At 55.7% G+C, this 19324-nt stretch overlaps 1 protein-coding gene across 1 annotated transcript in view; it reads left to right on the forward strand.

Moving 5' to 3' along the window:
- The window catches only part of vars1 (valyl-tRNA synthetase 1), a 59151-nt gene extending 45072 nt beyond the window's left edge, over positions 1 to 14079 (forward strand). Inside the window, exons 22-31 of the mRNA XM_080182010.1 lie at positions 1636 to 1740; positions 2531 to 2599; positions 3239 to 3317; positions 4117 to 4244; positions 5161 to 5316; positions 6898 to 7104; positions 7700 to 7811; positions 9930 to 10102; positions 11928 to 12077; positions 13353 to 14079. Of these exons, the coding sequence (XP_080038136.1) occupies positions 1636 to 1740; positions 2531 to 2599; positions 3239 to 3317; positions 4117 to 4244; positions 5161 to 5316; positions 6898 to 7104; positions 7700 to 7811; positions 9930 to 10102; positions 11928 to 12077; positions 13353 to 13421 (1248 nt within the window). The 3' untranslated portion in view covers positions 13422 to 14079. The remainder of the gene's footprint in view (positions 1 to 1635; positions 1741 to 2530; positions 2600 to 3238; positions 3318 to 4116; positions 4245 to 5160; positions 5317 to 6897; positions 7105 to 7699; positions 7812 to 9929; positions 10103 to 11927; positions 12078 to 13352) is intronic.
- Positions 14080 to 19324: the final 5245 nt, after the last annotated feature.

Genomic DNA, 19324 nt, shown 5'->3' on the forward strand with positions numbered 1-19324 from the left:
GTGGGGGGACCAGGACAGGTTGTTGGTGATCTGGACACCGAAAAACCTGAAGCTCTCGACCCTTTATACTTTGTCCCCGTTGATGTAGACAGGGACATGTTCCCCTTTACACTTCCTGAAGTCGATGACAATCTCCTTCGTTCTGTTGACATTGAGGGAGAGATTATTGTTGCCACACAAGTTCACCAGATTCTCTATCTCATTCCTGTACTCTGTCTCGACATTGTTTGAGATCTGACCCACTACGGTGGTGTCATCAGCAAACTGGAAAATCGAATTGCAGCGGGATTTGGCCGCACAGTCAGAGGTGTGTAAGGAGTATAGTCGGGGGACTGAGAACACAGCCTTGTGGGGCATGTTAATGGATAACTGAGGCGCTCTGACTGAGCTGTTTCGGGGTAGGCAGGGTGAGACTGGGATGTGCGGGGTGAGTCCCAGTGGAAGGTTGTGGGTTGGCGCGGGGTGGCGGTGGCGGTGATTGGAATGAGTAAGGCTTCAGATTTAAGCTGGCTTTTTTGGGTTGACCTCCTGGAAGCAGACTTCACACACACAGCTGTGGAACCCTGAGATTCAGTCACAGAGACATGTCCCTAGTTGCCACACTCCAGTGCCTGTTCGGGTACACTGAGGGAGAGTTTAGCATTGCCAATGCACCCTAACCAGCACGTCTTTCGGACTGTGGGAGGAAACCGGAGCACCCGGAGGAAACCCACGCAGACACGGGGAGAATGTGCAGACTCCGCACAGACAGTGACCCAAGACCGGAATTGAACCCGGGTCCCTGGCGCTGTGAGGCAGCAGCGCTAACCCACTGTGCCACCGGGAATGGAACCCAGGTCCCTGGCGCTGTGAGGCAGCAGTGCTAACCCACTGTGTCACCGGGAATGGAACCCGGGTCCCTGGCGCTGTGAGGCAGCAGTGCTAACCCACTGTGTCACCGGGAATGGAACCCGGGTCCCTGGCGCTGAGAGGCAGCAGCGCTAACCCACTGTGCCACCGGGAATGGAACCCAGGTCCCTGGCGCTGTGAGGCAGCAGTGCTAACCCACTGTGTCACCGGGAATGGAACCCCGGGTCCCTGGCGCTGTGAGGCAGCAGTGCTAACCCACTGTGTCACCGGGAATGGAACCCGGGTCCCTGGCGCTGTGAGGCAGCAGCGCTAACCCACTGTGTCACCGGGAATGGAACCCGGGTCCCTGGCGCTGTGAGGCAGCAGCGCTAACCCACTGTGTCACCGGGAATGGAACCCGGGTCCCTGGCGCTGTGAGGCAGCAGCGCTAACCCACTGTGTCACCGGGAATGGAACCCGGGTCCCTGGCGCTGTGAGACAGCAGCGCTAACCCACTGTGTCACCGGGAATGGAACCCGGGTCCCTGGCGCTGTGAGACAGCAGTGCTAACCCACTGTGTCACCGGGAATGGAACCCGGGTCCCTGGCGCTGTGAGACAGCAGTGCTAACCCACTGTGTCACCGGGAATGGAACCCGGGTCCCTGGCGCTGTGAGGCAGCAGTGCTAACCCACTGTGTCACCGGGAATGGAACCCGGGTCCCTGGCGCTGTGTGGGAGCAGTGCTAACCATTGTGCTGAGATTGTTTCCCGTGGTTGATTACAGTGTTTGTGTTTTTGATCGCTCAGGTCTACCTCCACGCCATCGTCCGCGATGCCCACGGCCGGAAGATGAGCAAATCTCTCGGAAACGTCATTGATCCGCTTGATGTGATCTTCGGGATCACCCTCGAGGTAAGACCCTGTCGGTGTTTCTGGGGCTGCTGCTGTCTGAGCATCACCGAGGTCCATGCTGCAGGCTCCAAAGCCCATCGACCTGTTCCACAGGGCAGTCAGGCAGCCGTCAAACTTTATTCCCATTGAACAAATGAGGAGTTGAAACCGACACTGGGTGGCAACTTGGAACAGGAGATAATACATGAAATTCCGCACAAAAACTGACTCTGTTTGTATGCGTGTGTGTGCATGCTAACATGTGTATGTGTGCATGAGTGTGTGTGCGTGTCTTCTGCGTGTGTGTATGCATTCTCAGGTGTATGTGCATGTGTCTCCTGTGTGTGCAAATGCGTGTGTATGCATCTTGTGTGTGTGCATGCATGTGCATATGTCATGTGTGCATGTATGTGTACATGCGTGTTGGTGGATTTGGGGGTGGTGTGTGTGGTCCAAAATGTGTGATGTGGTCATGTGATCGCCTCTCATTCTCCTGGAACCCAGAGCATGTCAGGCTTGCACACCCCGGAGCATTTACATACATGTACATTTGTATGTACAGGCGTGACTGAAATGTCACCTTGTGGTGAGATCTGGCTTCACGTTCACTGCGCTGCCTGAGTGTGCGTGCTCGGAGACCAGGCCATCTCCAGATGAAGGGGGGCGAGTATTATTTTGGGTTTTGTGCTGAGTTGGAATGAAGCTGGTTCCCCCCCCCACCCCCACCATGTGTCCATTCAGTGTCGATTGCGTGGCGGTAGCGTGACCGTGTAGTTTGCCCTCGCTCACGTGACCCTTTCTGTTTCCACAGGGTCTCCACACCCAGCTACTGGACAGTAACTTGGACCCCGTGGAGATCGAGCGAGCCAAGGCTGGCCAGGTAAATGTGGCGGAGTTGTGTGCGAGATTATACCCCCCTCCGTCTTGTCTCCAGCAGTCGGAGGGGGGAGTAGGGGTGAGGATCTGGAACTGGCTGCGGCAGTGCCCGGATATATTGAAGAGGGAGCTGGTGAGGTGGGCACGGTGGAAGGGAACGGGACACTGCTTGGTGATGTGCAGACCACACCGCGCGCACTGGTGAATTATAAAGCTCGGGACATTGAGGCGTGACCTGTAAAGACAACCTCCGAGAGATTCCATTCGGAATGGAGGAGGCCATTCAGCCCACGCTGGTCAACAAAGCAAGGACTGCGCTAACCCTGTATTCTAGCACTTGTCCCATAGCCCCTGGAGGGGGCAAGCGAAGATCGAAATACCTCTCCAACATTACCAGAGTTCCTGCCACGACCGTCTTCTCAGGCAGCGAGTTCCAGACCCCCACGAGCCTCTGGATGAAAAGGATTCTCCTCGCGCCCCCTCTTAGCCCCCCGTCCCTTACTCAGTCTCCTGACGAGAGAAAGTCTCCCCAGATAATAAGGCACTTCCATGGCTGTAAAACCCTTTGTGGGTGGTTTTTCCCCTGGGTCTGTGTAAGGTGCTATGTAAATGCAGTATCTTTTTCTTTCTCTTCCCCGGATAGAAATCGGATTATCCGGCCGGGATTCCGGAATGTGGGACGGACGCCCTGCGCTTTGCACTGTGCGCCTACACGTCTCAAGGTAAGACACCTGTGGAATGACTGACGCACTTCCCGCACCTTTCCCCGGAATCTCGTCACAGAACCGGAGCAGTGACTTAGTCAGGGTGGGAAGCCGCTCCCTCCCACTGTCACATCCGGAATTCCCAAGCTCATACCACAGCGGAGAGAGAGGCCGTTCGGCCCTTCTGATTCCTTGCCAGCCCACTCAGTCCCACCCCCTCCGCTCTATCCCTGTAGCCTGACCTTCAGAGGCTCAATCAGGTCCATTTCCCACTGAAGTCAGCCATTTTCACAGTAACTTCACTGCGGTGTTAATGTAAGCCGACTTGTGACACTAATAAATAAACTTTAAACGTCCGTGGAATCATAGAATCCCTACAGGGCCCACAGACCCTGCTCCGATAACAACCCCCACCCAGGCCCTATCTCCATAACCCCACGCCTTAATCCCGTAAATTCAACTGCAAAATTCCCGGTTCCATTCCCGGCTTGGGTCACTGCGCGGAGTCTGCATGTTCCCCCCATGTTCCACAGATGTGCAGGTTAGGGGGACTGGCCATGGTCAATGCATGGGGTCATGGACATGAGGCAGGGCCCGGGTAAGATGCTCTATCGGTGCAGAGTTGATGGGGGAGGGGATCGGTGTAGGGGAGGGGGGGCAGGGATCGGTGTAGGGGAGGGGGGGCAGGGAGCGGTGTGGGCGAGGGGGCGGCAGGGATTGGTGTAGGGGAGGGGGGCGGCAGGGAGCGGTGTGGGTGAGGGGGGCCGGGGAGATGTGATTGAGCGAGCAGCTGAAACCTTTCTGTCTGTGCCAACAGGTCGTGACATTAACCTGGATGTGAACCGGATTCTCGGTTACCGTCACTTCTGTAACAAGCTGTGGAACGCCACCAAGTTCGCCATCCGGGGCCTGGGAGAGAACTTCAGGCCGGACCAGGCTGTCCAGGTGAGTGCTCGGCCTGTCGACCAGCAGAGAGTCCGGGACAGGCTGGGGATGGGGGCACACAGCCTCGGAGTCTCTGTGTGTGTGTGTGTGTGTGTGTGTGTGTGTGTGTGTGTGTGTGTGTGTGTCTCCCTTTCTCTCTCTCTGTGTCTCCCTTTTCTCTCTCGCCCTCTCCCTCTGTGGCCTCACCCTGTGTGTCAGTCTGAGAATGTGTGGGTGGGGGCGGGGCCGGGCCTGGGTGGGGGGCGGGGCCGGATCGGTGGGTGGGGGGGCAGGGCCGGGTCGGTGGGGGGGCGGGGCCGGGGTGGGTCGGTGGGGGGGGCGGGGCCGGGTCGGTGGGTGGGGAGCGGGGGCGGGGCCGGGTCGGTGGGTGGGGGGCGGGGCCGGGTCGGTGGGTGGGGGGCGGGGCCGGGCCGGGGCTGGGTCGGTGGGTGGGGAGCGGGGGCGGGGCCGGGTCGGTGGGTGGGGGGGCGGGGCCGGGTCGGTGGGGGGGCGGGGCTGGGTCAGGTGGGTGGGGTGGGGGGCGGGGCCGGGGTGGGTCGGTGGGGGGGGCGGGGCCGGGTCGGTGGGTGGGGAGCGGGGGCGGGGCCAGGTTGGTGGGTGGGGAGCGGGGGCGGGGCCAGGTCGGTGGGTGGGGGGCGGGGCCGGGTCGGTGGGTGGGGGGCTGGGTGGGGGGGCGGTGCCGGGTGGGTGGGGGGGCGGGGCCGGGTCGGGCGGGTGGGGAGCGGGGGCGGGGCCAGGTCGGTGGGGGTCGGGGTTGGGTCGGTGGGGGGGCGGGGCCGGGTCGGTGGGTGGGGAGCGGGGGCGGGGCCGGGTCGGTGGGGGTCGGGCCGGTGGATTGCGGGCGGACGGGAGTTAGTATTGAGCGGGCACCGAGGGGTTTGTTTCCCGGGTGGTTGATGTCTGTGTTTCCCTCCAGGGAGCAGCGGCCGGCAGCCTTATTGACCGCTGGATCCTGAGCCGGCTGGCTCACGCAGTGGAACTCTGTAACCGCGGCTTCCAGCAATACGACTTCCCCGGGGTCACCACCGCCATCTACAACTTCTGGCTGTACGAACTCTGCGATGTCTACCTGGTGAGTCCGTGTGCCAACCCACGCTGGCACCTTGCAAACCCACCAGAGAGAACCTGTGACACTCTTACTGCTTTACTCACTGCGCTTATCCATGGTGCGGTGGCCGTCGAGTCACTCGGCACAGAAAGAGGCCATTCAGCCCATCCCAGTCATGGCAGCTCTTGGAATCCTGTAACCCTGCGATTCTCCATCCCTCAAATAAGTACCCATCCGGTTTCCCTTTGGAATCGTTCATCGTCTCCCCTTCCTCCGAAACACCAAGTTCTAGTTCACTGCCACTCACTAGATTGAGATAAATCTTCCTCCAACCCCCCTCCCTCTGGGTGGCACAGTGGGTTAGCGCTGCTGCCTCTCAGCGCCAGGGACCCGGGTTCAATTCCCACTTGGGTCATTGTCTGTGTGGAGTCTGCACATTCCCCCCATATCTGCGTGGGTTTCCTCCTACAGTCTGAAAGACGTGCTGGTTAGATGGCTTGGCTGTGTTACATTCTCCCTCACTGTACCCAACAGGCGCCTCTAGAGTGTGGTGACACACAGTAACTTCATTGCAGTGTTAATGTAAACCTACTTGTGACACTAATAAATAAAGTAAACTTCTAAACATCTTGCCCACACTCTCAAATCTGTGTCTCTCTGGTGCTAAACTTTTTCCTTCCCTGATTTTATCCAAACCTGTCAAAATCTTGTACACCTCTCTCTCAAACCTCCCCCCGAGAGAGCAGTTCCGGTGGCGAAAGAGACCATTCAGCCCTTTGGCTGAGCAAGAAAGGAAAAATTGGGAATTTAGCTGCCCGTTTTAACCCAACTTTCCAAGACCTGATCCATAGCCTTGCAAAGATGTGCAGGTTAGGGTGGATTGGCCATGCTAAATTGCCCCTTAGTGTCAGGGGGATTAACATGGTAAATAGATGGAGTTAAGAGGATAGGGCCTGGGTGGGATTGTGGTTGGCGCAGGCTCGATGGGGCGAATGGCCTCTTTCTTCTGCACTGTGGGGATTTTATGATTCTATTCTGTGAAGTACAACATTACAGGAGGGACAGAATCGCTCTGGAGAGAGCGTTCAGAGGAGATTCGCAGGAACGTTGCCAGGGTTTGAAAATTGCAGCTGTGAGGAGATCAGTGGATAGGCCGGAGGCTCTCTTCCTGCCTTTCAGATGCTGAGTGACCGGTGTGTTTACTAACCAGGGCCGGTTCCCCACGCGTCTCCTTACCTCATCCAGAGACCCTCCGAAACCCCTCCACCTCTCTCTCTCTCGTTCCGACCACTCGATTGTCCCCGATTTTAATCTGTTACACCATTGGTGGCCCGGATTTCTGGGACTCCGACTCTGGAATTCCCACCCCGAGCCCCTGCCACACCTCGCCCCCCCCGGATCCCCACGCCTGGCCCCCCCCCTCCCCCCGGATCCCCACGCCTCGCCCCCCCCCCCCCAGATCCCCCCGGATCCCCCGGCTGTTTTGGAGGTTTCTGTATGTGAACAAACCCCTCGGCTGACCTGGATATCCCTCCTCCATCCCGGGCCTGGCCGGGAAGCCAGTGGCGGCCCGCCCATTTTCCCTTGTCTTTGCTCCGGTTGCAGGAATGTTTGAAGCCGGTGTTTGGTGGCTCGGATGAAGAGGCAGCCTGCGTGGCCCGGAACGTTCTGTATACCTGCCTGGACGTGGCTCTCCGGCTCCTCAGCCCCTTCATGCCCTTTGTCACGGAGGAGCTGTACCAGAGGTTACCACGGCGATCAGCTCAGGACCCCCCCAGTATCACTGTGAGCCCGTACCCTGAATGTGAAGAGGTACGTCACCGTCTGGTGTCTGTCCGGTGTCTGTCTCTCTGTCTCTCTGTCTCTGTCTCTCCCTCTCTCTGTCTCTCTCCCTCTCTCTCTGTCTCTCTCCCTCTCTCTCTGTCTCTCTCCCTCTCTCTCTGTCTCTCTCCCTCTCTCTCTGTCTCTCTCCCTCTCTCTCTCCCTCTCTCTCTGTCTCTCTCCCTCTCTCTCTGTCTCTCTCCCTCTCTCTCTGTCTCTCTCCCTCTCTCTCTGTCTCTCTCCCTCTCTCTCTGTCTCTCTCCCTCTCTCTCTGTCTCTCTCCCTCTCTCTCTGTCTCTCTCCCTCTCTCTCTGTCTCTCTCCCTCTCTCTCTGTCTCTCTCCCTCTCTCTCTGTCTCTCTCCCTCTCTCTCTGTCTCTCTCCCTCTCTCTCTGTCTCTCTCCCTCTCTCTCTGTCTCTCTCCCTCTCTGTCTGTGTCTCTCTCTCCATTCACTGATTGATGGTGATGTGGGAGGTCCCAATGAGGGGTGTCAGTGAGCAGTGTGTGAATCGCTGGATGTCAGCCTGCTGCTCCCTGTGCTGAGTGAACACGGCAGCATGTTGAGCTGTTGTCTCTTTCTGTGCAGAGTTGTTGGCGGGATGAGGAACTGGACCGCAATGTGGAGTCTGTCATGTCGATCGTTCGTGCCATCCGCTCTCTGCGTGCTGACTATAATCTCACCAAGACCAAAGCAGATTGTGAGTCCCCTTCCCTGTGTTTGCTTGTGAGTGTGTGATAGAGCTCGCAGTTACTCAATCCCCGAGCAGCTGGAGTGCAAAACCAGACACTAAACTTATCTGAATAATAGATTTAGTTCCAGGATGCAGCATTACCCTCGTCTGCCTCCGAGCTGCAACCTTCATTTCCAGCGGTCTCCCTTTATATGTGCTCAATGTTGCCTCTGGATTGAACACTGTCTGTGTAGCACAGTGGGTTAGCACTGCTGCCTCACAGCGCCAGGGACCCGGGTTCCATTCCCGGTGACACAGTGGGTTCGCACTGCTGCCTCACAGCGCCAGGGACCCGGGTTCCATTCCCGGTGACACAGTGGGTTAGCGCTGCTGCCTCACAGCGCCACGGACCCGGGTTCCATTCCTGGTGACACAGTGGGTTAGCACTGCTGCCTCACATCGCCAGGGACCCGGGTTTGATTCCCGGTTTGGTCACTGCCTCTGTGGAGTTTGCACATTCTCCCCATGTCTGCATGGGTTTCCTCCCACATCGAAAGATGTGTGGGTTAGATTGATTGGTCATGCTAAATTGCCCCTTAGTTCCCAAAAATGGGTTAGAGGGATTAGCCGGGGAAATGTTGGAGTTAGGGCCTGGGTGGGATTGTAGTCAGTGCAGACTCGATGGGCTGAATAGCCTCCTTCTGCACTGTAAGGTTTCTGTGATACTATGCCGTGGCCGCAGAGGTCGATTTATGAGTGGCCATCCCTCCTATCCCCTTTCTCTTCCCTTTTTCCTCATGTAACCACATCCTGGGGGTGAAGGGGGGGTTACCATTGACCAGAAACTGAGCTGTGACCCAGCCATGAAAATACTGTGGCTACGGAGCAGGTCAGAGGGTGGGAATCCGGCGGAGAGTAACTCATCTCCTGACTCCTCAAAGCCAGCAATTTAGTTTCCCATCCCTAATTGCCCCTTGAGAAGGTGAGCCACTTTCTCAAACCCGCTGCAGTCCCTCCGGTGTAGGTACACCCACAGTGCTGTTAGGGAGGGAGCTCCAGGATTCTGGCCCCAGTGAAGGAACGGCCGATATATTTCCAAGCCGGGATGGTGAGAGACTCGGAGGGGAACCTCCGGGTGGGGGTCTTCCCCAGGTATCTGCTGCCCTTGTCCTACTAGATGGTAGAGGTGGTGGGTTTGGAAGGCGCTGCCTAAGGAGCCTTGGTGAGTCGCTGCGGGGCATCCTGTAGATGGTACACAGGGCTGCGTGGGTGGTGGAGGGAGTGAGTGTTTGTGGATGGGGTAGCAATCCAGCGGGGGCTGCTTTGTCCTGGATGGTGTCGAGCTTCTCGAGTGTTGTTGGGAGCTGTTATTGGCCCCAGAGCCACAGCAATGTGGGTGACTCTTAACTACCCTCTGAGACGGCCAAGCAGGGGCACACGGTTCAAGGGGTAATTAGGGAGGGGCATCAAATGCTGGCCTTAAGATGTTGGAGCAGAAGTAGGCCGTTCGGCCCATCGAGCCTGCTCCCCCATTCGTTGAGATTGTGACCGATCCGATGTGACAATCCTCAACTCCCACTTCCCCACCTTATCCCCAAAACCCCTCAATCCAACGATCTGTCTGTCTCAGCCTTGAACACACTCAGTGACCCAGCCTCTCTGCCGGAAAGAATTCCACAGATTCTCTCCCCTCTCAGAGAAGAAACTCCTCCTGGGCTCTGTCTTCAATGGGCGACTCCCTTACTCTGAGATGCTGCCCTCTGCTCCCAGTCTCTCCCACACGGGGGAAAAATAACCCCATCACGTGAAAGATGAGGTTAGAATAATCGATCCCGGCTCTCTATAAATACCCAACGTTAATTGGCCCTGTGTCTGGGAGTTCTGCAGTCCCACCATTCCCTCAGTAAAGAGGTCACTGCAGAAGCCCCTGTTGTAATCTAGCTGTCTGTCTCTTGCTCCTGTGTTCCTCCCAGTGTTCGCCACTGGCCGTGTGAATTAATTTAGCCTCGTCGCTATCCCGAGGTTTGGGCAGCTGCCTATCAGCGCTGCTCCTTTAGTCGAATTGTCTGTCTCGCCGAGACCTGGTAAACGTTGACCTCTCCTCTCTCTCTCTCTCTCTCTCTTCCCCACCCCCTCGCCCTACAGGTTACCTGACCTGCTCTGACGATGCCACGGCCACCCTGGTGAACACTTTCTCCTCCTACATCCAGACCCTCTCCTCCTCCAAGTCGGTGAGCGCCCTGGTGGGTGAGGAGTGCCCGCCGGGCTGTGCCATGGCCATTGCATCTGACCGCTGCACTGTCCACCTCATGCTGAAGGTAGGCGTGGTTGGGGTGGGGGGGGGGGGTGGGAATGGCACATGGGTAGTGCCAATCTGCACTGACTAAATCCCATATCTGTCCCCTGCCCACCTCCCCAAGAACAGGGGGCAACACGGTGGTTAGCACTGCTGCCTCACAGCGCCAGGGACTTGGGTTCAATTTTAGTCGGGTGGCTGTGTGGAGTTTGCTGTGTGGGCTTCCTCCCACAGTCCAAAAGCTCTGCAGGTTAGGGTGGATTGGCCGTGCTAAATTGTCCCTTAGTGTCCAAAGATGTGTAGGTTAGGGGGATTGGCCATGCTAAATTGTCCCTTAGTGTCCAAAGATGTGCAGGTTAGGGTGGATTGGCCATGCTAAATTGCCCCTTAGTGTCCAAAGATGTGTAGGTTAGGGTGGATTGGCCGTGCTAAATTGTCCCTTAGTGTCCAAAGATGTGTAGGTTAGGGGTGGATTGGCCATGCTAAATTGTCCCTTTAGTGTCCAAAGATGTGTAGGTTAGGGTGGATTGGCCGTGCTAAATTGTCCCTTAGTGTCCAAAGATGTGCAGGTTAGGGTGGATTGGCCATGCTAAATTGTCCCTTAGTGTCCAAAGATGTGTAGGTTAGGGTGGATTGGCCATGCTAAATTGTCCCTTAGTGTCCAAAGATGTGTAGGTTAGGGTGGATTGGCCATGCTAAATTGCCCCTTAGTGTCCAAAGATGTGTAGGTTAGGGTGGATTGGCCATGCTAAATTGCCCCTTAGTGTCCAAAGATGTGTAGGTTAGGGTGGATTGGCCATGCTAAATTGCCCCTTAGTGTCCAAAGATGTGTAGGTTAGGGTGGATTGGCCATGCTAAATTGCCCCTTAGTGTCCAAAGATGTGTAGGTTAGGGTGGATTGGCCATGCTAAATTGTCCCTTAGTGTCCAAAGATGTGTAGGTTAGGGTGGATTGGCCATGCTAAATTGCCCCTTAGTGTCCAAAGATGTGTAGGTTAGGGTGGATTGGCCATGCTAAATTGCCCCTTAGTGTCCAAAGATGTGTAGGTTAGGGTGGATTGGCCATGCTAAATTGCCCCTTAGTGTCCAAAGATGTGTAGGTTAGGGTGGATTGGCCATGCTAAATTGTCCCTTAGTGTCCAAAGATGTGCAGGTTAGGGTGGATTGGCCGTGCTAAATTGTCCCTTAGTGTCCCAAAGATGTGCAGGTTAGGGTGGATTGGCCATGCTAAATTGTCCCTTAGTGTCCAAAGATGTGTAGGTTAGGGTGGATTGGCCGTGCTAAATTGTCCTTAGTGTCCAAAGATGTGTAGGTTAGGGTGGATTGGCCATGCTAAATTGCCCTTTAGTGTCCAAAGATGTGCAGGTTAGGGTGGATTGGCCGTGCTAAATTGTCCCTTAGTGTCCAAAGATGTGTAGGTTAGGGTGGATTGGCCATGCTAAATTTCCCTTAGTGTCCAAAGATGTGCAGGTTAGGGGGGATTGGCCGTGCTAAATTGCCTCTTAGTGTCCAAAGATGTGTAGGTTAGGGTGGATTGGCCATGCTAAATTGTCCCTTAGTGTCCAAAGATGTGCAGGTTAGGGTGGATTGGCCATGCTAAATTGTCCCTTAGTGTCCAAAGATGTGCAGGTTGGGTGGATTGGCCGTGCTAAATTGCCCTTTAGTGTCCAAAGATGTGCAGGTTAGGGTGGATTGACCATGCTAAATTGTCCCTTAGTGTCCAAAGATGTGCAGGTTAGGGTGGATTGGCCAATTGGGGCCCCAGGTACTGAGCTTTCTGATAATTGTTCAGTGACAATATGTCAGAGCTGATGATCCCAATCCGGTTGATGTGTTATTTTTTTTAAAGGACTGATCGATGCCGAGAAGGAAGTGGCCAAACTCAGGAACAAGGAGGGTGAGGTCCGGAAGCAGATAGTCAAACTCCGGGAGAAAATCTCCAAACCTGACTACAGGAACAAAGTGCCTCAGAAAATCCAGGAGATGGATGCCGAGAAGGTACGGAGACGGGCAGGATATCGGAGAGCTGAGGGGGGCAGGGGGGAGAGCCAGCTCCGCACGGCACTCCAAACCTTCCTTCACTCACCTGGTTTTTGCCATGGTTTTGGCCTCACTGGTTGGGGGTATATGGCGAGGGAGGTGGGCCCTTTGAAAAAGACTGCTCGGAAGGGGGTGGGTGAACTGATTTCTTGAACCCGCTGCAGCCCCTGCGGTGTAGGTACACCCACAGTGCTGTTAGGGAGGGAGCTCCAGGATGTTGACCCAGTGAAGGAATGGCCGATATATTTCCAAGTTGGGATGGTGAGCGACTCGGAGGGGAACCTCCAGTGTTCTGTGCCCCCTCGTTATCGATCTTTTTACAAGTGGAACAGTTTCTCCCTCTCCTTGTCCAGCTCCCTCATGATTTTGAACACCTCTATCAAATCTCCTCCTTTTAGCCGCCTTCTCTCCAAGGAGAACAGTCCCAATCTCTCCGATCTGTCCTCATAACTGAGATGTGTCACTCCTGGAACCATCTGGGGTGGCACAGTGGGTTAGCACTGTGCCTCACAGTGCCGGAGACCTGGGTTCCATTCCCGGTTCAGGTCACTGTCTGCATGTTCCCCCCATGTCTGCGTGGGTTTCCTCCGGGTGCTCTGGTTTCCTCCCGCAGTCTGAAAGACGTGCAGGTTAGGGTGGATTGGCCGTGATAAATTACCCCTTAGTGTCAGGGGAACTAGCTAGGGCGGGATAGGACCTGGGTGGGATTGTGGTCAGTGCACACTCGATGGGCCGAATGGCTCCCCCGGCACTGGAGGGATTCTGTGATTCTTACGGATCTAAATTCTGGGATTGGTTGATTTCCCTTAACTGAGAGGGTGGGGGACAGGGATGGACTTGTGGGATTGGGTCTCGGGGCAGCCTGACTCCCTTGGAATGGTGGAACAGACTGGAGGGACTGAATGGCCACCTCTTCTTACGCCCACTCCAACCCCAGCACCCCCCTCCCCACCCCAGTGGGTAGTAAGCTCCATATTTTTGCTGCTCTCAGAGTACCAGGGATTTTGCTCTTTAATGATATCCCACCCCCCACCGCGTTCTGTTCCCGGTGATATCCCCCCCCCCCCCCGCCCGGCGTTCTGTTCCCGCTGATATCCCCCCCACCGCGTTCTGTTCCCGCTGATATCCCCCCACCGCGTTCTGTTCCCGCTGATATCCCCCCCCGCGTTCCCTTCCCGCTGATATCCCCCCGCGTTCCGTTCCCGCTGACGTTCCCTGTGTTCTGTTTCACAGCTGAAACAGTTTGAGACGGAGTTACAGAAGGTGGAGGAGGGTATCGGGACCTTTGAAAAGATGATCTGAGGTGTTGCTGGAAGGAGCCTCGCGCAGGATGGACCGGGATCCCTCCCTGCCGTCCCCAAGCCGTGCAGGAGACGGTGCCTCCGTGAAGCTGCGTGCTTGGCCACAGGATGTGTGCTGGATTCCCATTTGGGGGAAGTGTGGTGAAGTGGGGGTGGTGCTGCTGGGTTGTGGGTTACGTTAAGTGTATCCACCGGCCCCGACTCACTCGCCGATCGCTCCCTGCTCTTTCTCTGAACATGCAGACGGCAGATGTTTTGAGATGCCAGACTGATGGGTTGCGGGGGGTGGAATATGAATAAATACGCCCTTTCCATTTAGACTGGGAATTCTCCAGCAACTGCCACCATCTGGGAAGTTGTACATTCTCTCTCTCTCCCATAACACACACACACACAGTCACTCACTCACTCACTCTGACACATTCACACCCTCCCTCCCACTCTTGCACACACGTTATAGACACACACACGCACATACAGATACATTGGCACGCTCAGACATGGCCACATGACAGATTCTCAGACACACAAACACACACTCAGACACATACACACACACACACATACTCTCGCTATCTCTCTCACAGACAGGGATGGCCACATGCACAGACACACACACATACACTCTTACACTCTGATACATATACACACGCACACTCTAATGCGCATGCAGACACACACACTCTCTCTCTCACTCTCTCTCACTCTCACACTCTCACACACTCTCTCACACACTCTCTCACACACTCTCTCACACACTCTCTCACACACACTCTCACACACTCTCTCTCACACTCTCTCTCACACTCTCTCTCACACACTCTCTCACACACTCTCTCACACTCTCTCACACTCTCTCACACACTCTCTCACACACTCTCTCTCACTCTCTCTCTCACTCTCTCTCACACTCTCTCTCACACACTCTCTCACACACTCTCTCACACTCTCTCACACACTCTCTCACACTCTCTCTCACTCTCTCTCACACTCTCTCTCACACTCTCTCTCACACACTCTCTCACACACTCTCTCACACTCTCACACTCTCTCACACTCTCTCACACACTCTCTCTCACTCTCTCTCTCACTCTCTCTCACACTCTCTCTCACACTCTCTCTCACACACTCTCTCACACACTCTCTCACACACTCTCTCACACTCTCTCACACTCTCTCACACTCTCTCTCACTCTCTCTCACTCTCACACTCTCTCTCACACACTCTCTCACACACTCTCTCTCACACACACTCTCACACACTCTCTCTCACACACTCTCTCACACACACTCTCACACACACACTCTCACACACTCTCTCTCACACTCTCTCACACACTCTCTCACACACACTCTCACACACACACTCTCACACACTCTCTCTCACACTCTCTCTCACACTCTCTCTCACACTCTCTCTCACACTCTCTCTCACACTCTCTCTCACACTCTCTCTCACACTCTCTCTCACACTCTCTCTCACACTCTCTCACACACTCTCTCACACACACACTCTCACACACACTCTCACACACTCTCTCTCACACTCTCTCTCACACTCTCTCTCACACTCTCTCTCACACTCTCTCTCACACTCTCTCTCACACACTCTCTCACACTCTCTCACACACACTCTCTCTCTCTCACACACTCTCTCTCTCTCTCTCACTCTCTCTCTCACACACTCTCTCACACACTCTCTCACACACTCTCACACTCTGATGTGCGCACACACACACACACTCACAGATAGACATGACCACATGCACACATACATACCACCTTGCGGACACACACACACTCACTCGGTTACACTCAGCTCTCTCACACACACACACACACACACACACACACACACGTGGCTTAACAGCCAGTGTGTTACTGGTTGAAGCACCGACTTTCCAGATGTGTGACCCACCCCCTCCAGTGTGGACACCGGCAAATCCTGCTCCCACTCGGCTGACAGCTGGAAAATGCCCCGCCGGGCCTGGAAAAGGTGTGGCGCTGCTTGTTCAGAGGGGAGGGATGGACCGACCTTTGACCCAGGGCCTATCCTGACACTGTGACCCTGCCGCGGCCTTTCCCTCTGGATTCCTGGCCTGTTCCTGTCCCCGCTCCCCCCCCCCCCCCCACGACCCCACTCTCGGGTTTTGTGATCCGCTCCTTCCGAGCGGATTTGCTGGAATTTCCGGAACAGTTTCTAACCCCTCAGGTTTGCATTCTGACCTTCACAGCCCTACCTGCCGGCTAACGTTCCGGGGACAGGGAATGAGGGAGAAGCCTTGTGGCGGGTGAATCTCGGAGGGTGGGGGTGTCTGAGCCTGTAGTTGGGTCGTGGTCGAGCCGCACGCTGTTTAATCTTGCCGGGATCAGTGACGAGATGGGATTATCCTCGGGCGCTCTCAGGCAGTGGGGCTGTCCGATGTCGGGTGTTCAGCGCCTGGGCAATGCTAGCTTGGGATTGCGAGCTGTATCTATCGCGCTGTGGCCTTTCTCTGCTGTGCTTTCACCCTGCCCCTGCTCCGGAGGTATCGATCTCAGAACTCCAACCCTGTTTCACTCCTCTCCAGCTTTCAGCTCCTCTCCCCTTCAACCTCCTCCCCTCCTCTCCATCTCCACACAGTTTATAATAGTTATCTGCTCACAACTGTCGGAGTGACAGTGTTTGAATAAAGTTTATTGTTTCATTAGGAAGCCTTACTCTTTTTCAATTCTTCCTGTTTCGATCTTAATGTTTGAAGCCAAAAGGAACAGGAAAGGACAGTGTCTGTCCCACTGTCCCAGAGGGGGAAAGGACAGTGTCTGTCCCACTCAGTCCCAGAGGGGGAAAGGACAGTGTCTGTCCCACCCAGTCCCAGAGGGGGAAAGGACAGTGTCTGACCCACTGTCCCACCCAGTCCCAGAGGGGGAAAGGACAGTGTCTGTCCCACTGTCCCAGAGGAGGGGGGAAAGGACAGTGTCTGTCCCACTGTCCCAGAGGGGGAAAGGACAGTGTCTGTCCCACTGTCCCAGAGGGGGAAAGGACAGTGTCTGTCCCACTCAGTCCCAGAGGGGGAAAGGACAGTGTCTGTCCCACCCAGTCCCACAGGGGGAAAGGACAGTGTCTGACCCACTGTCCCACCCAGTCCCAGAGGGGGAAAGGACAGTGTCTGTCCCACTGTCCCAGAGGAGGGGGGAAAGGACAGTGTCTGTCCCACTGTCCCAGAGGGGGAAAGGACAGTGTCTGTCCCACTCAGTCCCAGAGGGGGAAAGGACAGTGTCTGACCCACTCAGTCCCAGAGGGGGAAAGGACAGTGTCTGACCCACCCAGTCCCAGAGGGGGAAAGGACAGTGTCTGACCCACTGTCCCACCCAGTCCCAGAGGGGGAAAGGACAGTGTCTGACCCACTGTCCCACCCAGTCCCAGAGGGGGGGAAAGGACAGTGTTTGACCCACTGTCCCACCCAATCCCAGAAGGGGGGAAAGGACAGTGTTTGACCCACTGTCCCACCCAGTCCCAGAGGGGGGAAAGGACAGTGTCTGACCCACTGCCACTGTAATTTCATTGCAGTGTTAGTGTACGCCTACTTGTGACACAAATAAATAAACTTTGAAACAGTAACTGGGAGGAAGTGTGAGCCAGGATCCAGGTTATATTTAGCCTCTCAGTTTGTACTCTCACAGCGCCTCGCGTTTACAACAATGATGTATTTATGACAGGAACATTGCAGCCATTCTGTTAGCCAGCAACTTAGTATACAAGCTCTTATTATAGATCTGTGGGGTTGTGTGTCCGTGGGAAATGAGGATAACCTAATTCTGTCGGAATCATATAAAGCCTGTAATCTCTCAGATATCAGACGTACAGTCTGTGTGGCTCGGCTTCTGATTATAATTGTAATAGAAGTCTATTCGCCATTCTCTCAAAGGGAAGTATGTGTGTGCGCTATATATAAAAGGCAACGTATTAGAGAGAAAGAGAGAGGGAGGGACCAGCTTTAAACAGCCTGGGGGGAAGCAGATGGGGTTTATAGATAAGTACCACAGGACTCAGCAATGCAGCCTGTAAATCTGACTTGCTTAACTGCCTTCTCCCGTAAGCAGCACAGTGGGTTAGCACGCTGCCTCACTGCGCCAGGGACCCGAGTTCCATTCCTGGTGACACAGTGGGTTAGCACTGCTGCCTCACTGCGCCAGGGACCCGAGTTCCATTCCCGGTGACACAGTGGGTTAGCACTGCTGTCTCACAGTGCCAGGGACCCGGGTTCCATTCCCGGTGACACAGTGGGTTAGCACTGCTGTCTCACAGCGCCAGGGACCCGAGTTCCATTCCCGGTGACACAGTGGGTTAGCACTGCTGCCTCACTGCGCCAGGGACCCGAGTTCCATTCCCGGTGACACAGTGGGTTAGCACTGCTGTCTCACAGTGCCAGGGACCCGGGTTCCATTCCCGGTGACACAGTGGGTTAGCGCTGCTGCCTCACAGCGCCAGGGACCCGGGTTCCATTCCCGGTGACACAGTGGGTTAGCACTGCTGCCTCACTGCGCCAGGGACCCGAGTTCCATTCCCGGTGACACAGTGGGTTAGCACTGCTGTCTCACAGTGCCAGGGACCCGGGTTCCATTCCCGGTGACACAGTGGGTTAGCGCTGCTGCCTCACAGCGCCAGGGACCCGGGTTCCATTCCCGGTGACACAGTGGGTTAGCACTGCTGCCTCACAGTCCCAGGGACCCGGGTTCCATTCCCGGTGACACAGTGGGTCAGCGCTGCTGTCTCACAGCGCCAGGGACCCGGGTTCCATTCCCGGTGACACAGTGGGTTAGCGCTGCTGCCTCACAGCGCCAGGGACCCGGGTTCCATTCCCGGTGACACAGCGGGTCAGCACTGCTGCTTCACAGCGCCAGGGACCCGGGTTCCATTCCCGGTGACACAGTGGGTTAGCACTGCTGTCTCACAGCGCCAGGGACCCGGGTTCCATTCCCGGTGACACAGTGGGTTAGCACTGCTGCCTCACAGCGCCAGGGACCCGGGTTCCATTCCCGGCTTGGGTGACTGTTTGCACATTCTCCCTGTGTCTGCATGGGTTTCCTTTGGGTGCTCCGGTTTCCTCCCACAGTCCGAATGACATGCTGGTTAGGATGTGTTGGCCGTGCTAAATTGCCTCTTAGTGGTGGGGGTGCTACAGATATCAGGCTGAGTGGGATTGCTGCTGGCACAGGTTTGATGGGCCAAATGGCCTCCTGCACTGTAGGGACTCTATGTTCCATGAAAGTTACCAAGTCTGGCTGCAGGCTGTGTGATGTACTGAGGGGGTGCCACAGTGTCTGCGGTGCTGGCTTGCGGGAGAGTTATTGTCCCACTCCAGGGCCCCACAGCCTGCCCTCTCCCACCGGGAGGGGGGTGGAATGTGAAAGACTTTACTGTGACGGAGGAGGACCACACTTCCAGTGTCCGAGCCAACACTCATCCTGCCACCATCCTTCACAGTGACAACGCCTGCCCGTTCCAGCTTTCCCTGTCCTGGGAGGTGTGGGAATGATAGGACGGAGCTGGATAGATGAACAGCAATGAGAGGAGGCCATTTGGCCCTTTTTTTTTGCTGCCACGGGATGTGGGTGTCACTGGGCATTTTGTTGCCCAGTCCTGATTAGAATCAGAGAATCCCTGCAGTCCATTCAGCCCATTGAGTCAGTACTGACCCTCTGAAAGAGGCCAGGCCCGATCCCTGTTAGCCCAGTGCTTAACCATGGCCAACCAATCTACTCTGTGCATCTTTGGACACTAAGGGACAATTTAGCATGACCAATCCATCTAACCTGTGCACCTTGAGACACTAAGGGGCAATTTAGCATGGCCAAACCCCCTAACCTACACATCTTTGGACACTAAGGGACAATTTAGCATGGCCAAACCCCCTAACCTAC

Source organism: Carcharhinus amblyrhynchos, unplaced genomic scaffold (genome assembly GCF_965287045.1).
Source record: "Carcharhinus amblyrhynchos unplaced genomic scaffold, sCarAmb.v2.hapA scaffold_45, whole genome shotgun sequence".
Taxonomy (NCBI): domain Eukaryota; kingdom Metazoa; phylum Chordata; class Chondrichthyes; order Carcharhiniformes; family Carcharhinidae; genus Carcharhinus; species Carcharhinus amblyrhynchos.